The following is a 19771-nucleotide window of genomic DNA, read 5'->3' on the forward strand; positions in this document are numbered from 1 at the left end:
GACATTGGTCCACAAGAGAACTCCCAGCTCCACATAATATCAAATGGCAAAAGCTCTCCCAGAGATCTCCATCTCAATGCTAAGACCCAGCTCCATTCAATGACCAGCAAGCTACAGTGCTGGACACCCCCTGCCAAACAACTAGCAAGACAGGAACACAGCCCCACCCATTAGCAGAGAGGCTGCCTAAAATCATAATAAGTCCACAGACACCCCAAAACACACCAGTGGATGTGGACCTTCCCACCAGAAAGACAAGATCCAGCCTCATCCAACAGAACACAGGCACTAGTCCCCCCCACCAGGAAGCCTACACAACCCACTCAACCAACCTTAGCCACTGAGGCCAGACACCAAAAACAACAGGAACTACGAACCTGCAGCCTGTGAAAAGGAGACCCCAAACACAGTAAGTTAAGCAAAATGAGAAGACAGAGAAACACACAGCAGATGAAGGAGCAAGGCAAAAACCCACCAGACCTAACAAATGAAGAGGAAATAGGCAGTCTACCTGAAAAGGAATTCAGAGTAATGATAGTAAAGGTGATCCAAAATCTTGGAAATAGAATAGAGAAAATACAAGAAACGTTTAACAAGGAACTAGAAGAACTAAAGAGCCAACAAACAATGATGAACAACACAATAAATGAAGTTAAAAGTTCTCTGGAAGGAATCAGTAGCAGAATAACTGAGGCAGAAGAATGGATAAGTGACCTGGAAGATAAAATAGTGGAAATAATTACTGCAGAGCAGAATAAAGAAAAAAGAATGAAAAGAACTGGGGACAGTCTCAGAGACCTCTGGGACAACATTAAACACAACAACATTTGAATTATAGGGGTCCCAGAAGAAGAAATACAGAAAGGGTCTGAGAAAATATTTGAAGAGATTATAGTTGAAAGCTTCCCTAATATGGGAAAGTAAATAGTTAATCAAGCCCAGGAAGCGCAGAGAGTCCCATACAGGAAAAATCCAAGGGGAAACACACCAAGACACATGTTAATCAAACTATCAAAAAATAAATACAAAGAAAAAATATTAAAAGCTGCAAGTGAAAAACAACAAATAACATACAAGGGAATCCCCATAAGGTTAACAGCTGATCTTTCAGCAGAAACTCTGCAAGCCAGAAGGGAGTGGCAGGATATCTTTAGAGTGATGAAAGGGAAAAACCTACAACCAAGATTACTCTACCCAACAAGGATCTCATTCAGGTTTGACAGAGAAGTTAAAACCTTTACAGAAGCAAAAGCTAAGAGAATTCAGTACCACCAAACCAGCTTTACAACAAATGCTAAAGGAACTTCTCCAGGCAGGAAACACAGAGAAGGAAAAGACCTACAGTAACAAACCCAAAACAATTAAGAAAATGTATAGGAACATACGTATGGATAATTGACTTAAATGTAAATGGAATGCTCCAACCAAAAGACTTAAACTTGGCTGAATGGTTACAAAACAAGACCCATATATATGTTGTCTACAAGAGACCCACTTTAGACCCAGGGACACATACAGACAGAAAGTGAGGGGATGGAAAAAGATATTCCATGCAAATGGAAACCAAAAGAAAGCTGGAGTAGCAATCCTCATATCAGACAAAACAGACTTTAAAATAAAGACTATTACAAGAGACAAAGAAGGACACTACATAATGGTTAAGGGATCAATCCAAGAAGAAGATATAACAATTGTAAATATTTATGCACCCAACATAGGAGCACCTCAATACATAAGGCAAATGCTAACGGCCATAAAAGGGGAAATCTGCACTAACACAATCATAGTAGGGGAATTAACACCCCATTTTCACCAATGGACAGATCATCAAAAATGAAAATAAATAAGGAAACACAAGCTTTAAATGATACATTAAACAAGATGGACCTAATTGATATTTACAGGACATTCCATCCCAAAACAAGAGAATACACTTTCTTCTCAAGTGCTCATGGAACATTCTCCAGGATAGATCATATCTTGGGTCACAAATCAAGCCTTGGTAAATTTAAGAAAACTGAAATCGTATCAAGTATCTTTTCCAACCACAACGCTATGAGACTAGATATCAGTTACAGGGAAAAATCTGTAAAAAATACAAACACATGGAGGCTAAACAATACACTACTTAATAACCAAGAGATCACTGAAGAAATCAAAAAATACCTAGAGACCAATGACAACGAAAACATGATGATCCAAAACCTATGGGATGCAGCAAAAGCAGTTCTAAGAGGGAAGTTTATAGCAATCCAAGCCTACCTTAAGAAACAAGAAACATCTCAAATAAACAACCTAACCTTACACCTAAAGCAATTAGAGAAAGAAGAACAAAAAAACCCCAAAGTTAGCAGAAGGAAAGAAATCATAAAGATCATATCAGAAATAAATGAAAAAGAAATGAAGGCAACAATAGCAAAGATCAATAAAAGTAAAAGTTGGTTCTTTGAAAAGATAAACAAAATTGATAAACCATTAGCCAGACTCATCCACAAGAAAAGGGAGAAGACTCAAATCAATAGAATTAGAAATGAAAAAGGAGAAGTAAAAACTGACACTGCAGAAATACAAAGGATCATGAGAGATTACTACAAGCAACTATATGCCAATAAAATGGACAACCTGGAAGAAGTGGTCAAATTCTCAGAGAAGCACAACCTTCTGAGACTGAACCAGGAAGAACTAGAAAATAGAAACAGACCAATCACAAGCACTGAAATTGAGACTGTGATGAAAAATCTTCCAACAAACAAAAGCCCAGGACCAGATGGCTTCATAGGCTAATTCTATCAAAACATTTAGAGAAGAGCTAACAGCTATCTTTCTCAAACTCTTCCAAAATGTAGCAGAGGGAATAACATTCTCAAACTCATTCTATGTGGCCACCATCACCCTGATACCAAAACCGACAAAGATGTCACAAAGAAAGAAAACAGGGCCGCCCCTGTAAGGATAGCCCCCCTTGGGATGGCTTTCCTCGCCTTGAGGAGGACCAATGTAGCCCCTGGCAGGATGGTCTGGTTGGACCTGCAGTTCCAGGGGCCGAGTTGAGACCCATGAGCTTTGCCTGGAAACCCACAGAGCAACCTCATCCAGCCTCTTGGTGCTTCTCAGCAGGAAGGTCCCTCCGCCTAGGAGGGCGATGTGGGTACCAATGACACGCTAGCCACGGTGCACGTGACGACCGGCTCCCCACACTAGATGTTACCATGTATATTACCTGCCAGTCTAAGCAGGCGGTTCTCATGCATGAGGTGGGCAAGGGAGGCCCCTGCGCACTGACAGCTGTTTCCTGTGGTGCTTCTGGCCTGTCTTCTTTCATCACTTGGCTGTAGGCCTGGTGGAGCCCATCTGCCTGATGCCCGCTTTAGACAGGCGGTCTGGTTAAGACTTTTGCATCCCTCAGGTAGACCTTTGCCGGCAAATACTTACAATGAGCTCCTCCAGGAGTTGCTAATTTTTTTTTCTGGCCTCCCCTTTACTCCTTTTCCTGACATTTGAGTTCCAAGTGCAGTTGGCACCAGCCATTTTTCGTCACTCACACACAAGGAACGCACGTGGGCATTCTTTCCTTCCGTCCTTCTGATTAGCTTGGTACACATTTTATCGTTGCTTTGCCCACAATTAGCGATGTTGTCAGAGCAATCGGGAATGAGTTTTCCATAGGACGTTGTGAATTGAGTTGCCTGTCCCGGGTCCTGCACTCTGGGGATGTTGACAAAGATGGATTCAGAGAGGCAGCAGTTGAAGGTGAAAGATCCCTAGACAGCAATCCAGAACCTGCCCCGCCCCCATCATTATCGGCAAAGTCTACCTTGGGGTTGGGCACCCGGCCCGTCCAACACCCCCGTATACCTGTTCCTGGTCTTCACATTGCCTCTGTTTTCCCTTCTCAGCAAGACTGCAGTGTTTTAGGAGGTGTCTGTTATTTAATTAATTTATTTGTTTATTCATTTATTTAATGGCCGCACTGCACCGCATGGGGGATCTTAGTTCTCTGACTAGGGATCGAACCTATGTTCCCCGAAGTGGAAGCGTGGAGTCCTAACCACTGGACCGCCAGGGAATTCTCTAGGAGGCATCTGTTATATGTATTGGGTACCTATGCTTTATATGCATTATCTTCTTTACTACGGCAACCCTGTGGAGTAGGTTCTACTACCTTACAGACAGGAAACGTGGAGGCTCGGAGAGGCTGCATTTTCCACGGTCTCATAGGTAGCCCTGCATCCCAGTGGCAGAGCTAGTACCCAGATCCAGGTCTGTGCTTTCCAGTGTGTTCACCTCACCTGACCAAAGCTGATTTTTCCCAGGGGAAGGGAGGGGGAGCAGGTGACACATAATCACAGTGGGCCCACACCCACACCTCATGGGGGTGGCATCTTGCTTAAACCGGTAAGAACCTATTCACGCGGGGCACCGGTTTCCCAAAGTGTGTGCCAAGGACTCCCTGCATATTCACACCTCCTGCATTAGCATGTTAGGAGTGAGGCCAAGGATCCTGCATATTTTTTTTAAAACTCTCAACAGATTCTTATGCAAAAAAGTTTGAGGCCTCCTCATGTGGGGATGTGGTCTGATATTGTTTGACAATGGGGAAGAGAACATGATTTTCTGTAGTGTAAAAGAGAGGTTCTGGGAGATCATTAATTCTTAGAATCAGAGAATGTCACTGCTGTCTTTTTTTTTTTTTTTTTTTTTTTTTTTCAGTACGCCGGCCTGTCATTGTTGTGGCCTCTCCCGTTGCGGAGTACAGGCTCTGGACGCGCAGGCTCAGCGGCCATGGCTCACGGGCCCAGTTGCTCCGCGGCATGTGGGATCTTCCCAGACCGGGGCACGAACCCGTGTCCCCTGCATCGGCAGGCGGACTCTCAACCACTGCACCACCAGGGAAGCCCACTGCTGTCATTTTATAAACAAAGAAACTAAAGCCAGGAATGCCCTGGAGGTCCCGTGGTTATGCCGTGGGCCCCAGTTCAATCCCTGGTCGGGGAGCTAAGATCCCACATGACTTGTGGCCAAAAACCAAAACGTAAAAACAGAAGCAATATTGTAACAAATTCAATAAAGACTTTATAAAAAATGGTCCACATTAAAAAAAATGAGAAGAAAAGAAACTAAAGCCTGTAGAGTTTAAGTGACTTACACACGTTACATGGCAAATAAACCAGGATTAGGACCCACACCCTGACTCCTAGTTCAGTGCTCTTTCTACCATCCTGCTGGTGTGCAGCCCAGGCTGCGTGTCAGAATCACCCAGGGAACTTTTAGAAATAACAGTGCTGGGAACTTTTAGAAATAACAGTGCCTTGAACTTTCTCCGAGAGATTCTATTTTGGTTGATCTGGGCAGTGGGAGCTCAGACTTCAGCCACAAGCAGACAATGAGGACTTGAGACAAAAAAGTGCAGGTGGCAGCAGTAACTGGAATTACCCTGGGAACTTTTAGAAACTGAGCACAGGAGAGCTGTCCCTGTCCCTGTCCCAATCTGCTCTGTCTCCATGCTGAACCCCTCTCTGCCCCAGTTCCTTGCAGAGTGCAACAAGGAAAAAAAATGAATTCACTCAGTAAGCGTTATTTTTAAGTACTTACTAAAATCTTTTGACTCCCGTAGACCTGACCAGGATTGCTATAAAAGATGAGTAATTTGAAGTTAAGGAGTTTCTTTGAGTTTCCTGGGGAAAAGGTACAGTGTAAGTTTAAGTAGTAGTATTACATTATAAATTTTGAATTAAAAAATTCAACTTGACTCATGAGCTAAAGCTGGCGGTAAAGATGGCAGGTGACTCCTTTATTCAGTGAAACTGTGGGGTGCAGACACTTTTCAAAAGCAAGGTAGTCCTACTTCTTTTTTACAGTTACTCCTATATGAAAGTGAGTTGTCTCCCAGTTCCAGAAACTTCCCCAAACGGATGGATGCTTTTACAACGTTTTATTTAGGGCCCTTTTCTTCTTGGGTGCATTTTCTACCTTGTAAAATTTCTTTCTTGTTGCCTTGGACATGGGTTATCAGAAACAGCAGCCCGTGCCCACAAGAGCAAGTATTTGCATGTCTTCCCCTAAGATAATCTCTTCTCATTTTCCATCTTCTAAGATGGGAGGGAGCAGAGCACTGCCTCTCCCTGTCTCCGGGACCACTGTCATGACTTATTTATGATTCTTGTAACAGAAGTCACTGCTTCCCTACTCTCCCTCCCTTGTGGCTTCAGTGTGAGTTTGGGTTTTTGTTCTTAAAAAGATTTCTTTAACTTAAATGTGGTCATGACTTGAAAGGAAAAACAAATCCAGAGGAAATAAGGTCAGGTCAGCTGGAGGCAGATGCAGCAAAGATAAATGACAGAAATGATCAGTTATCATTGTTGCAAGATGACGGCCGGACCGCCTCAGACGAGGGTTCACAAGCCTGCCCAGCTGAGCCCCCTGGAAGTGCAGAGGGAGAATCCAAATCCTAGCAGCCTTTACCAGCTGCTTCCCGTCATCTCCCATGTCATGTGAGCGCTGCCATTCGCCCTCTCGGTACGGGGGCCACGGAGGTATGGAGTTGCTTTGAGTCGCAGAATTATTCGAAAATGCAGAACATCTGCACATGTACAGAGCCTTGTCAGATCGTGTATAAAGGTCACAAAATGATTGTGAGCAACCTCGAACACCACGCCCATCATGGAGATTCCCTAGAAAGCCGTTCTTCACAAGCTTGCAACTGAAACTTGCCAGAATTACGTGGGCTGCTTGTGAAAACTACAGGGCAACCCATCCTTCCAAACCCATCCCAGAGGAAGTTCATTTTCCCTCATGCTATCTTGAGCAGTTTGGGGCTGACCGTGGCTCCCCAGTGTGCATCTTGAAGGTCCTGTTATAATGCAGGTCTCCTCAGAACCCCACGTCGGGCCAGCGGAGGGAGAGGCCTTGGGTGCCGAGCTGCCTCCCAGCTGCTCACATAAGATTCTGTTCTTTACTGCATTTGTCTGACATAGCTGCTAAGGATGGACTGGGGCTTGTTAAATGTGAGCCTGCCTCTGCGTTTGGACCGCTGTCTTCAATCTAGTCAGTCACCTTGTGTATCCATCAAGCAGTGGTTCTCAACTTTGACGTCGTGGGAATTGCCCAAGGGGCACGTTAAAAATGCACATCTCCAGGCCTCCTCTTAGAGGTTTTATGCATTAGGAATCTGAATTTAGCAGGCCCCCCAAGACTATCACTTCTGATTCCAGCCACAAGTTTGGAAGTCCCCCAGGCCATCCTCAGGTTAAGTAATTCACCAGAAGGACTGATGATACTCATGATTATGGTTTATTACAGCAAAAGGACACAGGTTAAAATCATCCAAGGGGAGAGGCACACAGGGTCTAGGAGGCACCAGGCATGTGCTTTCAGTTGCTCTCTCCCAGTGGAGCTGTACACACAGTGCCTGTTCTCCCAGCAACAACGTGTGTCAAAACACACGGAGTTGGGCTTCCCGGGTGGCGCAGTGGTTGAGAGTCCGCCTGCCGATGCAGGGGACGCGGGTTCGTGCCCCGCTCCGGGAAGATCCCACATGCCGCGGAGCGGCTGGAGCTGTACACACAGTGCCTGTTCTCCCAGCAACAACGTGTGTCAAAACACACGGAGTTGGGCTTCCCGGGTGGCGCAGTGGTTGAGAGTCCGCCTGCCGATGCAGGGGACGCGGGTTCGTGCTCCGCTCCGGGAAGATCCCACATGCCGCGGAGCGGCTGGACCCAGTGAGCCATGGCCGCTGGGCCTGCGCACACGGAGCCTGTGCTCTGCAACGGGAGAGGCCGCAACAGTGAGAGGCCCGCGTACCGCAAAAAAAAAAAAAAAAACCACACGGAGTATTGACAACCAGAGAAGCTCACCTGAGGCTTGGTGTCCAGCATCTTTACTGGGGCTTGGTCATGTGGACGTAGTTGGCCACTTATGTGTCTCCACTTCTTCCAAAAGTAGAGCTGATAACCGTGGGGACCACCGTTCCCTGGCCTAAGTCACATTGTTAGCATAGACTATCTGGTCTATGCTAAGCTCCAGATAAACAAAGATATCATCTCAGGTAGAGCAATCCAAGGGCTTAGAGGTTAATTCCCAGGAGCTGAGGGCAAAGGCCAGAACTCCCTTTTGGCAAGGCCAGCCCTTTACTGCATGTACCCACATGATACAGAGCATGTCACGGCCCATGCATTAGAAACTCCAGGAGCTCCCGCCACACTAAAATAAAACCAAATCCCCTGTCCTCATCTACAAGACCCTGGATGATCTGACTTTCCATCTCCCTCTTGCTTCCTACAGGCACACCGATTTTCTTTTTTTTTTTTTTTTAACATGAGATTAGCCCTTTTTTTTGGCCATGCTGTGCAGCATGTGGGATCCTATTTCCCCCGACCAGGGATCGAACCCGCACCCCCTGCATTGGAAGCATGGAGTCTTAACCACTGCACCGCCAGCGAAGTCCCTGATCTTCTTTTGTGTTTTTAAGGACACTGAGCTCTTTCCTGGCCTTTGTAGTAGCTGTTCCCTCTGACTGAAACTTCTTCCTGGTCCACACATGATTGGATTCTTCTTGTCATTAGGTCTTAGCTTAATAAAAGTCATTTCCTCAGAGGCGCCTTGCCTGTCTACACGAATTAAAGGAGTGCCCAAGTCTGTTCCTATCCTATTACCTCGTTATGTGTTCATCATAGCAGTGATCATTGCCTGTTATTTTCTAGCTCACTTACCTGATAATTTGCCTGTTAGCAGTCTCCCTCATTGCAAATGCCATAAGAGTAAGATACTTGACTTTCTCTCTATCCCCAGCACCTAGAATGTACTGGGCCTAGAGTAAGTACTCAATAACTCAATGAATGAGTGAACAGCTTTACAAGTGCTGGCTTAAACAAGGTCCAGTAGAATTCTTTACAGCAAGGCTTTCAGAGCCTTTAATATGCTAATATGAATTGTGAATCTGAGTGAGTATCATGTATTCATGTTCCTAGGAACACTTTGGGGGGCATATTGATGTTGAAACATAGCATTTTTAAGGAATCAGATTTGTTTTCATGTATAACTAATATTTTAAAGGGAAACAAATCTGGGACTTCCCTGGTGGCGCAGTGGTTAAGAATCCGCCTGCCGACGCAGGGGACGCGGGTTCAAGCCCTGGTCTGGGAAGATCCCACATGCTGCAGAGCAGCTAAACCCGTGTGCCACAACTACTGAGCCTGCTCTCTAGAGCGTGTGCGCCACAACTACTGAGCCCGTGTGCCACAACTACTGAAACCAACGTGCCTAGAGCCCGTGCTCTGCAACAAGAGAAGCCACTGCAATGAGAAGCCTGCGCACCACAACAAAGAGTAACCCCCACTCGCCGCAACTAGAGAAAGCCCGTGCGCAACAATGAAGACCCAGTGCAGCCAAAATTAAATAAATTTATAAAAATAATTAATTAATTAAATAAAAGAGAAGTAAATCTAACACATGGCACATATTCTTTAAAATTCCTCTTTCTCTTTCCTGCTCCATCCTTTAGGACTCTGCTCTCTGCAACTAAATCTGATCAGTTGATTTGTACGTAGGTATACATGTGTAGTACAGCCTTCGGGCCTTCTATCCACTCTGTTATTTATTTATCATATTAAAACCTCATTGTTACTAGTAGCAAGATACAAAAATAATGATAGTGATAGGCTGGTGAAAAATGATTTCTGGAATGGAAGCTTTTGATATCCCTCAAATTTATCTCCAAAGTGCCCACTGATACCCTGTAGACAAAAGTTTTGACTGTTGACCTGATTCTACTCGATAGACCTTTTTTCATAGGTATATTTCTTTGGTAACAACATTTTTGAAGCAGTTTTTACAAATTCTTTGTGTCAGCTGGATGCATTTGTGCTATAGAAAATCATGTTATTTCTATATGAAACTTTAGAATTGATGAAGGTTGCATGTTTCTTTTCAGAGCCTAAAGATCCTGGTTTGTTTCTTTCCAGAGAAATAAGGTCCAGAGTTGTTGACTGCTACCGATAACTGGTTAGGACATGTATTTATTCCAAAGCCTTCTTTCTACTTCACCCTCCTTCAGTTGGGGGGATTAGGTGCCAGACATTCTGGATAAAAAATAATTAGAAAGGCTCTGGATGGTATTTTCTCCTGTCAACGTTTAGGTTAGGCTTTGTTAGAGATGGTCTGTTTGAGTTTTGTGCTTACGCGGAGGGCACGGCCGCTTCTGGCCTCTCTACCTTGGTGGAGTTTGAACTCCAACTGTTGACTCCCCAGTGGATATGGGGTTCCACTCACATAGTAAATTGGTCCTATATCACTCTCTCTGCTGACTCTTCTTTGAGTAGAGTACATAATGACTCGCATTTGGGAGGCTGTGAATTCCCTTTGAACCTCTATTCCCGGGCTCCTGCCTATGGAAACGTGACATTCTAATTAGAAGTTCAAAGCATTCTATACTATAGACCACTATGCAGAGAAGCCACTCTTGAAAACAAGGCTGGGTGCTTCCGCTCCTGGTCAGCCGGTGTCCATATGTCACAGTGTCCAAATGGCCAGTTCTGTCCATTGAGTTTACTGCCACCGGTTGGCCACCTCCTGAGTATACTGGTTAATTCTTGAATAAGTTTTAAGTCAACCATGAAAATAACTGTTAGTCATATAAGTTACTACCACAGGATCTATTTACAGCCCAGATTTTACAGACCGATGCCTTGACAAATGTGTTTTTATTTGCTGTGAATAATTTCTGCATAGCGATATTGAAAAAAATGTAATTCACATTTTCCATTAAGAAGAAGGCAGCAGCAGTGTGCAGAGAACTGTCAATTATCTGTGACTCCCGTCATCATTATTCTGGGATTGATTTGGGAGGAATTCAGCTATTCTTGCAGAAAAACTATTGGTTAAACATGAACAGTTAGAAAACCTCTTTCTGTAGCCTGAGACACAAAAATGAGAAGTAAGATTGAAACCAGAACCCAGTTCTCCAGCCAAGACTCTCTCTGTTGAAATCCATAGGCAAAGGGAAGAGCTGATGATGGGTTTCCTCAGGGGAAGGCTTAGCTGCCAGGACTGCCCCGAAAGCCTGTTAATCAGCCTCTCGAGGGGGCTGCAGGCGCACAGTGTTCTCGGGCAAAGGTCCACATGGCTTCCCTCAGCCTTTCTTTGCCAGGTGTGTACAAAGGTCTGGAGGCACGGAGGGAACGTCAGGGGAAGTGGCGACACAGTCGCTGCTCTCAAGTTAATGGTGGGAACGAGGGCTGAGATCAAGGCAGCGCCGGGCTCGCAAGTGTTTGCCTCCGGAGAACTCATAGGAGATGGTGAATGGCCGCCACCCCTGCGCTCTCAGCTGCCAGGGCCCTGCTCTGCCTGGGAGGCCTCTTCTGCCCGAGGCTTTCCCGTCACTAACTTTCTGTTTTCTGGAGTCCGTTGTTGTCAGATTGCCCCCAGTAAACCCAGCCTCAACCACACATCAGAGCTCCTGGGACATGCTCTTTTGAAAGCTACCCAAGTTCCCAGCTCGCAGAGGCATCCTCAGGCCAGCCACCTGCCTCAGGCTTCCCAGAGGCTCATCACCCTAGAGCTAACCATTCAAAGCTTAGAGGAACTTGAAGGTCAGACTTCCTATTAATACTATTCCAACCTATTCTGGATTCAATAGGCTTTGGGGAGTGGCTGAGAAACCCACTGAGAAATTTCTGAAGGAAGCTTCTATGATCATCAAAGTGCTGTTTTTAAATTTTGCCTTGTTTCAAAAAACTAAGAAGCAGCAAACTGGAAACATAACTCATCTACCTGACTCTAAAAGTAGAAATAAATAAATAGCTCATGCTTACAAGCATATATGCGTGTAAAATCAGAGACTTTAAAACAGGAGATGAAGAGAGACACATGGTGAACAAAGTGACTTAAACCAGATGGGACTGACATGTACACACTGCTGTATTTAAAATGGATAACCAACGGAGACCTACTGTATAGCACAGGCAACTCGGTTCAACATTCTGCAATAATCTACACGGGAAAAGAATTTGAAAAGATACATATATACGTATCACTGGATCACCTTGCTGTACACCTGAAACGAACACAACAACATTGTTAGTCAACTCTACTCCAATATATATTTAAAAAAAAAAATTAGATGGGATTAGTTGGGCGGTGTTTAGAGGGGGAGGGGCCAGAGGGAGCAGGACCCCAACTTCCCAGCGCAGAGTGGACTGGCCCGCAGGGTAAACTGGAGGTAGCTAGAGTTAGAAGCGGATAGTTACAATTGATTAGGGTTTTTTTGCGGTACAAGGGCCTCTCACTGTTGTGGCCTCTCCCGTTCCGGAGCACAGGCTCCGGACGCGCAGGCTCAGCGGCCATGTCTCACGGGCCCAGCCGCTCCGCGGCATGTGGGATCTTCCCGGACCGGGGCACGAACCCGTGTCCCCTGCATCGGCAGGCGGACTCTCAACCACTGCGCCACCAGGGAAGCCCTACGATTGATTAGTTTTATTTTCTCTTTTAATCATTTTGTTGCATGATTGTACCCCCCAACACCCTTCTCCTGACCGCGTGGCCTCTTCCCCTCCCAGCCACCTGCATTCTGCTCTGATTCCATTTTTCAAAGGCAACAGTTGCTTTCTCTGAGTCTTTTGTGATATTGGCAGTAGTATGTGCTGCTCTATTCATTATCTTTTTAAAAACAGGTAAGGTGGATGGGAAATGCTAATAGCAAATGCAGCCCCAGCTCGGCCCCCTGCTGTTCTGCAAAGCACATTTTCTTATCAGGCCCAGGCCCTCGCCCCACAGGCAGGGGCAGGAGGACCAGGCGAGAGCAGCCAGCCAGGCTGTTTGGTGCAGTGCACGGTCCACAAACACAGCCAAGTGGGCAACCAGCTAGATAGTTCATGTGAATCCCCAGCTTTTGTCTTTCTTCACTCGTTTCCAAAATTGCTTGTAAGCTCAACTGTAAAGTGTAAAGTGTCGCGGGCGGAAAACAAGGTTCCTTTTGGACCTGGACCTCGACCCCTCTTCCTATTTCTCTGTGAAGCAGGTTCTGCAGCTTCTGCTGCTTGCCCTTGGGACCTGAGTCTAGCGATAAATAAAGAACCATTTATCAGATTGCGGCGTAGGTTGAGACCAGGTGTGAAAATAAGAGCTTTCTTGTGAAGCTGTGAACCACAACTGTTTGAATTCCAAAAATAATGTGTCCTTTTTACGCAATTGCAGATTGCCGCATTCCACAAATTGAAGATGCCGAGATTCATAACAAGACATACAGACATGGAGATAAATTAATCATCACTTGTCACGAAGGATTCAAGATCCGGTACCCTGACCTGTACAACATGGCTTCATTATGTCGTGATGACGGAACGTGGGACCATCTGCCCATCTGTCAAGGTACGGGGCTGAGGCTGTGGTTCTCAGCTGTTCTTTCAGACTTGATTGTGGAGCGGGTACACGTTTCTCTAATAGGATGACAGGGGGAAACACAAAGCCACGCACACCCCATGGTTCAGCTGTACTGCACTCTGATCACCACAGCTCTGTGTTTGGAATCTTCCCACAATTCCCTGTGCTTCTCTCCAGCTCTATACACCCAGCTTTAAAGTTTAAATGGGAGATACCTTATTCTTTAGTGTGTTGGATGTCTCCTTTATCCTAAGAAACCAAAAGTCGTTGCAGATTTAGGAGCCTTGTAACTGGGCTGTGAACACAATGATGAACTATTGTATATTTAATGGAAATAACAGCATTTATACTGATTCGGTTGTGGTGCGAATATATTTAAAGCCAATCTTACAGAGGCTATTTTCTCTTAATAATGTTATCCTTTTTTATAATGCATGAGGAGCAGAAAAATAATCAAATTCAAATTTCATCCAAACCATACGATGAATATTTATCCTCCTGCGTTTTTTAAATTTGCTTGGGCCGACACAGAGGGCCCCCTGTTTGTGAAAATAAGCCCTCGAGTTCCCATTAATTCTGATTTTATTTTTTGACATGTGACTTGGACCAAAGGACTAAAAAAACCCATGCATAATTCATAATCCAAGGGAGAAGGCTAGCAATCTTATTTACACCAAAAGCACTGGCATGTTAAAGTTGAGACGGATGTCAACTTTCTGCTTGGAAATCATGACGGGCAGACTCTGATATTGCTTTGTGCACCCCATAGTTGGAAATAAATCATTTCCTTATGTGAGAGTTTAAGAGTCACGGCCCCTTGAAGAAACAAAGGCTTCAGGATTAGGAGGACAGAGGCAGCCCAGGTCCTCACCCTCCTGCATTTCTCCCCAGAAGCTTCTGGGTTGTTTAGCGTGTTATGTGTTACATTCTTAAAGGAGACACGTGATTTATTTCTACTCTCTTAGAGACTCTCCACAGAGTCAGCAGCCGGCTTTTAGGTAGGGCTGTTTATCCAAATGAACTTTATTAACCATGGATTCGTTCCAGTCCTGCGGCGTTATCCGAGTAACGGCCAAGAAAATTATTTCAGGCTCCAACCCCTTCTCGCTTTCATATTTTCCACTTGTCTTTCGGTTCTCCCACCCTTTCAATTTCCTTTTACATCCCTTAAATACAGTACGCTTCTTTAGGAGTTCTTTTTACCCCAATGATTTTTTTAAATGCCCTATGGGGATAGACATCTTGGGGTGTCATTGTCACGAGTTCAGGTGCAGGCTTGCCTCTTGCTCTGTCTGTGCCCTTTCGCCCCTCCCCTCTAGCACCCCTTACTAAATCTCAGTCATAACACAGCTTCGATGTTTTTTGCAGCAACAAAAGAGCTGGCTGGCCGCTCTTGAAAGGTGTGCGTCTTCAAACAGCAATACAGCCCACAGCCCACCTTCAGCCCTTCTCAGAGCCCTCGGTCCCCACAGAGGAGGTGCCCCTGGTCTGGGCCCTGATACCCCCCTCCAGCCCCTGCACCTTGCCGTCCACCCGCGTGGGCACAGCAGGGTTGCTTTAGACAGCCTGACACCTCTCGAGCCCCCAGGGGGTATATAATTGGCCCTTCGAGTGACATTTCATCCTGTAATTTTTATTTGTACCTATAGATCCAGGGGCTACAGCCTGAGGAACCATTTCTCTATTATCTCGAAGTGCAAATAGAAATCACATTCAACTATTGAGTCGAAGTCAGTTTTCTACTGTATTTTTACGACAGGCTGTCCTCCAACCAAGAGTGAGCATAGCTTTCCTTCTCTGATTGGCTGCACGTGTTCCAACCCCTTTCATCTCCTTCTGGAGTTGGAGGTGGGAACTGTTCCAAGGCCATTTTTTCCCCGGAACTTTGTGTTTTAGAGATCCATGTGCCGATGCTTCCTGCTCCCTGTGGGTCAGAGTTAGTTTCTGACTTAGGGGATGCAGTCTATCCACATGGGTAGCTTAGAACCACACTCCTTCCCAGAAGGAGGCGGGGGCACAGTCACGTGTGCCCACACATTGGAACCCTGCTCAGGGTTCTAACACATTCCCTTGTTGGTGTTGATTTGCTTATCTTTTTTTTTTTTCTCAGTTACTGATCCTGTTTATGCCTGATTGCCAAACTCCCTTCACACATTTCACTTTTGCCATGAACAGTGTTCATTTTCAGCTCCGAAAAAAAAAAATCCTTTAAGACCGTCGGGACTGCCCAAAAGGATGGCTGGGCACCACGCATGTCTGATCTGGTCCATCCTGAGTGTGGCTTGTTCCGGGCAGGGATCTTTGGGGTCTGTGGGGTCTGCGGGGCTCCGGGACACCAGGAGGCAGCAGTGCAGGTTGACCCTTGACGACCCCAGAGTGAATGCCTCCTACATTCTGCACCCCTCACTGTGTTGTCTGTGTCTGCTCTGATACAGACACAGACACCACAGTCTAAGGCGCCGACCCGAGCAGTTCGCTGAATACGCAGCTCTCGACGCTTGTATTGTAATGTGTCGGAGAGTCATCTTAAGAGAGGAGTTCCATCATCTGCTGCAGTGCCTGCGTGATACAGTTTGTGCTTGGTGATTGGAAGGGAAAGTAGGTTTTTCCATTATCTATTATTTACTTCACACACAATTAGTTCTCCCCGGGAAGAGCACAGCTCTGCAGGGTCATTATTCCCTCCAGTGAAGCTGCTGAAGCCAATAAGAAATTCACTAATCACAGCAGATGCCACACCACGTGGGCTGCTGTGCCACTGGGAATGTTCCACTGGGCTGCACAGGCTTCAGGACAAAAGGCAGCTACTGTTTTACAGAAGTAGGGATTGAGGCCTCACGCTCACTCAGATGGCACACGGTATTCTGTGCATGGTGCACAAACTCGCTACAGCACGTCTGCTCAAAGCCTGGTGCCACGGCAACAGCGCCCGGAAACCTGTAGCAGTGCGAATCTTTGAGCTCCACACGGACCCACTGAACCAGAAGCTCTGGGTGTGTGGGCCAGCAGTCTGTCCTACAAGCCCTCTCTGGGTTATTCTCAAGTTTGAGAACCACTGCGTTACATGTTACTTTCCTATTTCACCTAAAACACAATGGGATTTTCAAAACTTTCATTGCACTGCGTCAGGCAGGTGTCTGTTCCGTTATCTGCTGCCGTGGAACCCAGTCTGCATCCTAACCTTCTCGAGCTGCCCACCACCGCTGCTGAAACAGGAAATAGTCTCTCTTCCCTCTGTGGCACCTCAGTGGTTCTCAGCCCTGATAGCACTTTAAGATTATGCGGGGAGCTTTTAAAAAGATAGGGGTGTCCAGGCTGGATACCTACCCAGGCACAGGTCTGGGCATTAGTGTTTTTAAAAATTGCCTCAGGTGAAAAGGGAACCCTCCTACACTGTTGGTGGGAAGGCAAGTAGGTGGGGCCACTGTGGAAAACAGTATGGAGGTTCCTCAAAAAACTAAAAATAGAATTAACATATGACCTAGCAATCCCCCCCCCATGCATCTATCCGGACAAAACTTTAATTCAAAAAGATCCATGCACCCCAATGTTCATAGCAGCACTGTTTACAATAGCCAAGACATAGAAACAACCTAAATGTCCATCAACAGATGAGTGGAGAAAGAAGATGTGGTATATATATACGATGGAATATTACTCAGCCATAAAAAAGAACGAAATAATGCCATTTGCAGCAACATGGATGCAACTAGAGATTATCATACTAAATGAAGTAAGTCAGACAGAGAAAGACAAATACCATATTTTATCACTTATATGTGAAATCTAAAATGTGACACAAATGAACCTATCTATGAAACAGAAACGGACATAGAGAACAGACTTGTGGTTGCCAAGGGGGAGGGGGTTGGGGGGAGGGATGGAGTGGGAGGTTGGGATTAGCAGATATAAGTGATTATATACAGAATGGAGAAACAACAAGGTCCTACTGTATCACACTGGGAACTATATTCAGTATCCTGTGATAAACCATAATGGAAAAGAATATAAAAAAGAATGCATGTATATATATGTATAACTGAATCACTTTGCTGTACAGCAGAAATTAGCACAACATTGTAAATCAACTATACGTCAATGAAAAATAAATTAATTAAAAACTTTCCTCAGGTGATTCTAACATGCAGTCAGGGCTGGAACCACCGGCTAGGGGTGTCCCGATCCACAGCTCCACCTCTCGTTACTACTTCCCTACTCGTCTGACCCTCTCGATGCCACTTGCAACTATACAAGCAAATGCCTGCTTTAGAAATAGAATAGGTACACAGATAAGGAGGTCTGAGCATTTAAGACCAAGGTCTGCGGTCCTCGGAGGCCATGCCACGTTTTCAGCGGGGGAAACCGAAAGACATATAGTGCTTTGTCTTTCAGGTGTACAAAGATGACCACGTGAGACACTTCCCTTTTTCTTTCCCACGTCGCAGGCTGCCTGAGACCGCTTGCCTCTTCTAATGGCTATGTGAACATCTCTGAGTTCCAGACCTCCTTCCCAGTGGGAACTGTGATCTCCTATCACTGCTTTCCTGGATTCAAACTCGAGGGGTCGGAGTATCTCGAGTGCTTACACAACCTTATCTGGTCGTCCAGCCCACCCCGGTGCCTTGCTCTGGAAGGTATCACATCTTATTCTTTTGGAAGTTGAATTTTGGCTTATTAAAGTGGATGTTTCAATAGGAGGTAAAGAGCTGAGATTATGGTCAGCAATAACTTCTGTTCCCTGAGTACACATTGCTTGCAGAGGCAGCAAGCCTGATCATCTGCCATGAAGCAGTACTTACAACCAGACGTAAAACTGGCTTTCCCCATTCTCAGGCTTAAAGGGGATGAAAGAGAAAAGTTTCAAGCATCAAAGGTTACACTGCAAAATATTGCAAAGTTAAATGAAGTGTCTTCAAAAATTAATTTTCTCTGCACCAAATGAAAACAGATTGTATTATGGCATCATTAATCTCACCCCTCGTTTTATTGTTGTGTCAGTGTTTCCTCCTATTTCCGTTCATTTTATGGCTTGGCTCTAAATGTTTTGCTGCAAGCACACACTTGGAAGCCTGAAACCAAGAGATTTTCCTCCTTGTTTTTGTTAAATATATGTGATTATTTTTGAGTGCGGTTCACTAAAGACCACTAATCAGTAGTATGGAATGGTCGGGGTGGGAGGTGGTCAGAGCATTCACTGCTGGAATCAGGCCAGTGTCTATAAGGGTCTATAGAAACTTCTCCTAGTTAAGCTGGGCATACTGGCTCAGCCCTCGCTTTAATTCAGGTCTTGAAATTATGATTATGCAGGGAACAAACACCGGTTTACTTCTTGGCATCTGAATACAGTGGGCGGGAGGCGGGTCTATACGGGGAAAGAAAAAAATGAAAGGAAATCTCTAATCAAGAGCCCCTCCAAAGCCCATCTGCAGCTTTTCTCGGGAAACAAATCAAGACACAGTAGAACGTAGAAACAAACAAGTTCTCACAAGCACCGTCTGCCTCCACGCGTGCACCTCAGTGTGGGACGAGGTCAGGTTAGGAGGTGTGTTATGGGGGGTGACAGCCAGAGGGATCAGAGGTGTCTCCTAAGGAAGACCATGGGTTGGCCGGAGCCATGGAGCCTCCTTAGAGAGAAAGGAGGAAGGGGTGGAAGGGAGGGGAGCCTGCTGCTTGAAGGAGAGAGAATGCCAGCCGGGGCCGTCAGTGGTGCTCTTCTCCTAGGCTGGTAAGCGGAACCGCCGCTCGCCCCTACTTCCCACCCATCCTAAATCTCCTAGGGGGTCAGAGCCCACAGTAGAGAGAGGTAAAATACAGGACACCCAGTTAAATCTGAATCTCAGATAAATAGCAAATAATTTTTTAATGTGAACATGTCCTAAATATTGGATGGGACTTACTCATGGTCAACAAGTATTCTTTGCTTAGCCGAACTTCAACTGTAACTCAGTGTCCTGTATTTTCATTTGCCACATCTGGCAACCCTAGCCTAGAGGGATAAGGGTATCTCCTGTTTCCACTGGGAACAGCTTTTCTGCCGTCTGGACACCGCTGGCCAGCGTGGTGAGTGTGGGCTGCTGGTGAATGGGGGCTTTTCTGGTTCCTGGAGGTTTCTCCCTGCTCAGATAAGCAGAACTAGAGGACCTGTTAAAGGTATCATGTTACAATTATATCAATTTTAAATGCTATTTTCAAATCTTTTCAAATTCAGTTCAAACACCTTTCAAGCCATCATGTTCTAAGCTTCATTTTGAGACTTTGAAAGCAGTTTTTCTGGAGCTTAGGGAATATAATGTGAATAGGCATAAAACAAAATCTCACTTGAAGGGGCCAGTGAGCTAAGGTTATGAACAGGAAGCCATGAGTGGCTTCTGATTGGAAATGGGTCTCGTGATTTAAC

General features: G+C 45.5%; 1 protein-coding gene across 4 annotated transcripts in view; it reads left to right on the forward strand.

The window, feature by feature from the left end:
* Nucleotides 1-19771, forward strand: part of SUSD4 (sushi domain containing 4) — a 121421-nt gene that overhangs the window by 71330 nt on the left and 30320 nt on the right. For 3 of the 4 annotated variants that reach the window (XM_067729666.1, XM_067729669.1, XM_067729667.1), the window contains exons 4-5: nt 13189-13362; nt 17820-18007. In XM_067729666.1, the coding sequence (XP_067585767.1) occupies nt 13189-13362; nt 17820-18007 (362 nt within the window). Of the gene's footprint in view, nt 1-13188; nt 13363-17819; nt 18009-19771 lie in introns of all 4 variants that reach the window. The other variant, XM_067729668.1, reaches the window with a different exon arrangement.

This window comes from Pseudorca crassidens, chromosome 2 (assembly GCF_039906515.1).
Source record: "Pseudorca crassidens isolate mPseCra1 chromosome 2, mPseCra1.hap1, whole genome shotgun sequence".
NCBI classification, from domain to species: domain Eukaryota; kingdom Metazoa; phylum Chordata; class Mammalia; order Artiodactyla; family Delphinidae; genus Pseudorca; species Pseudorca crassidens.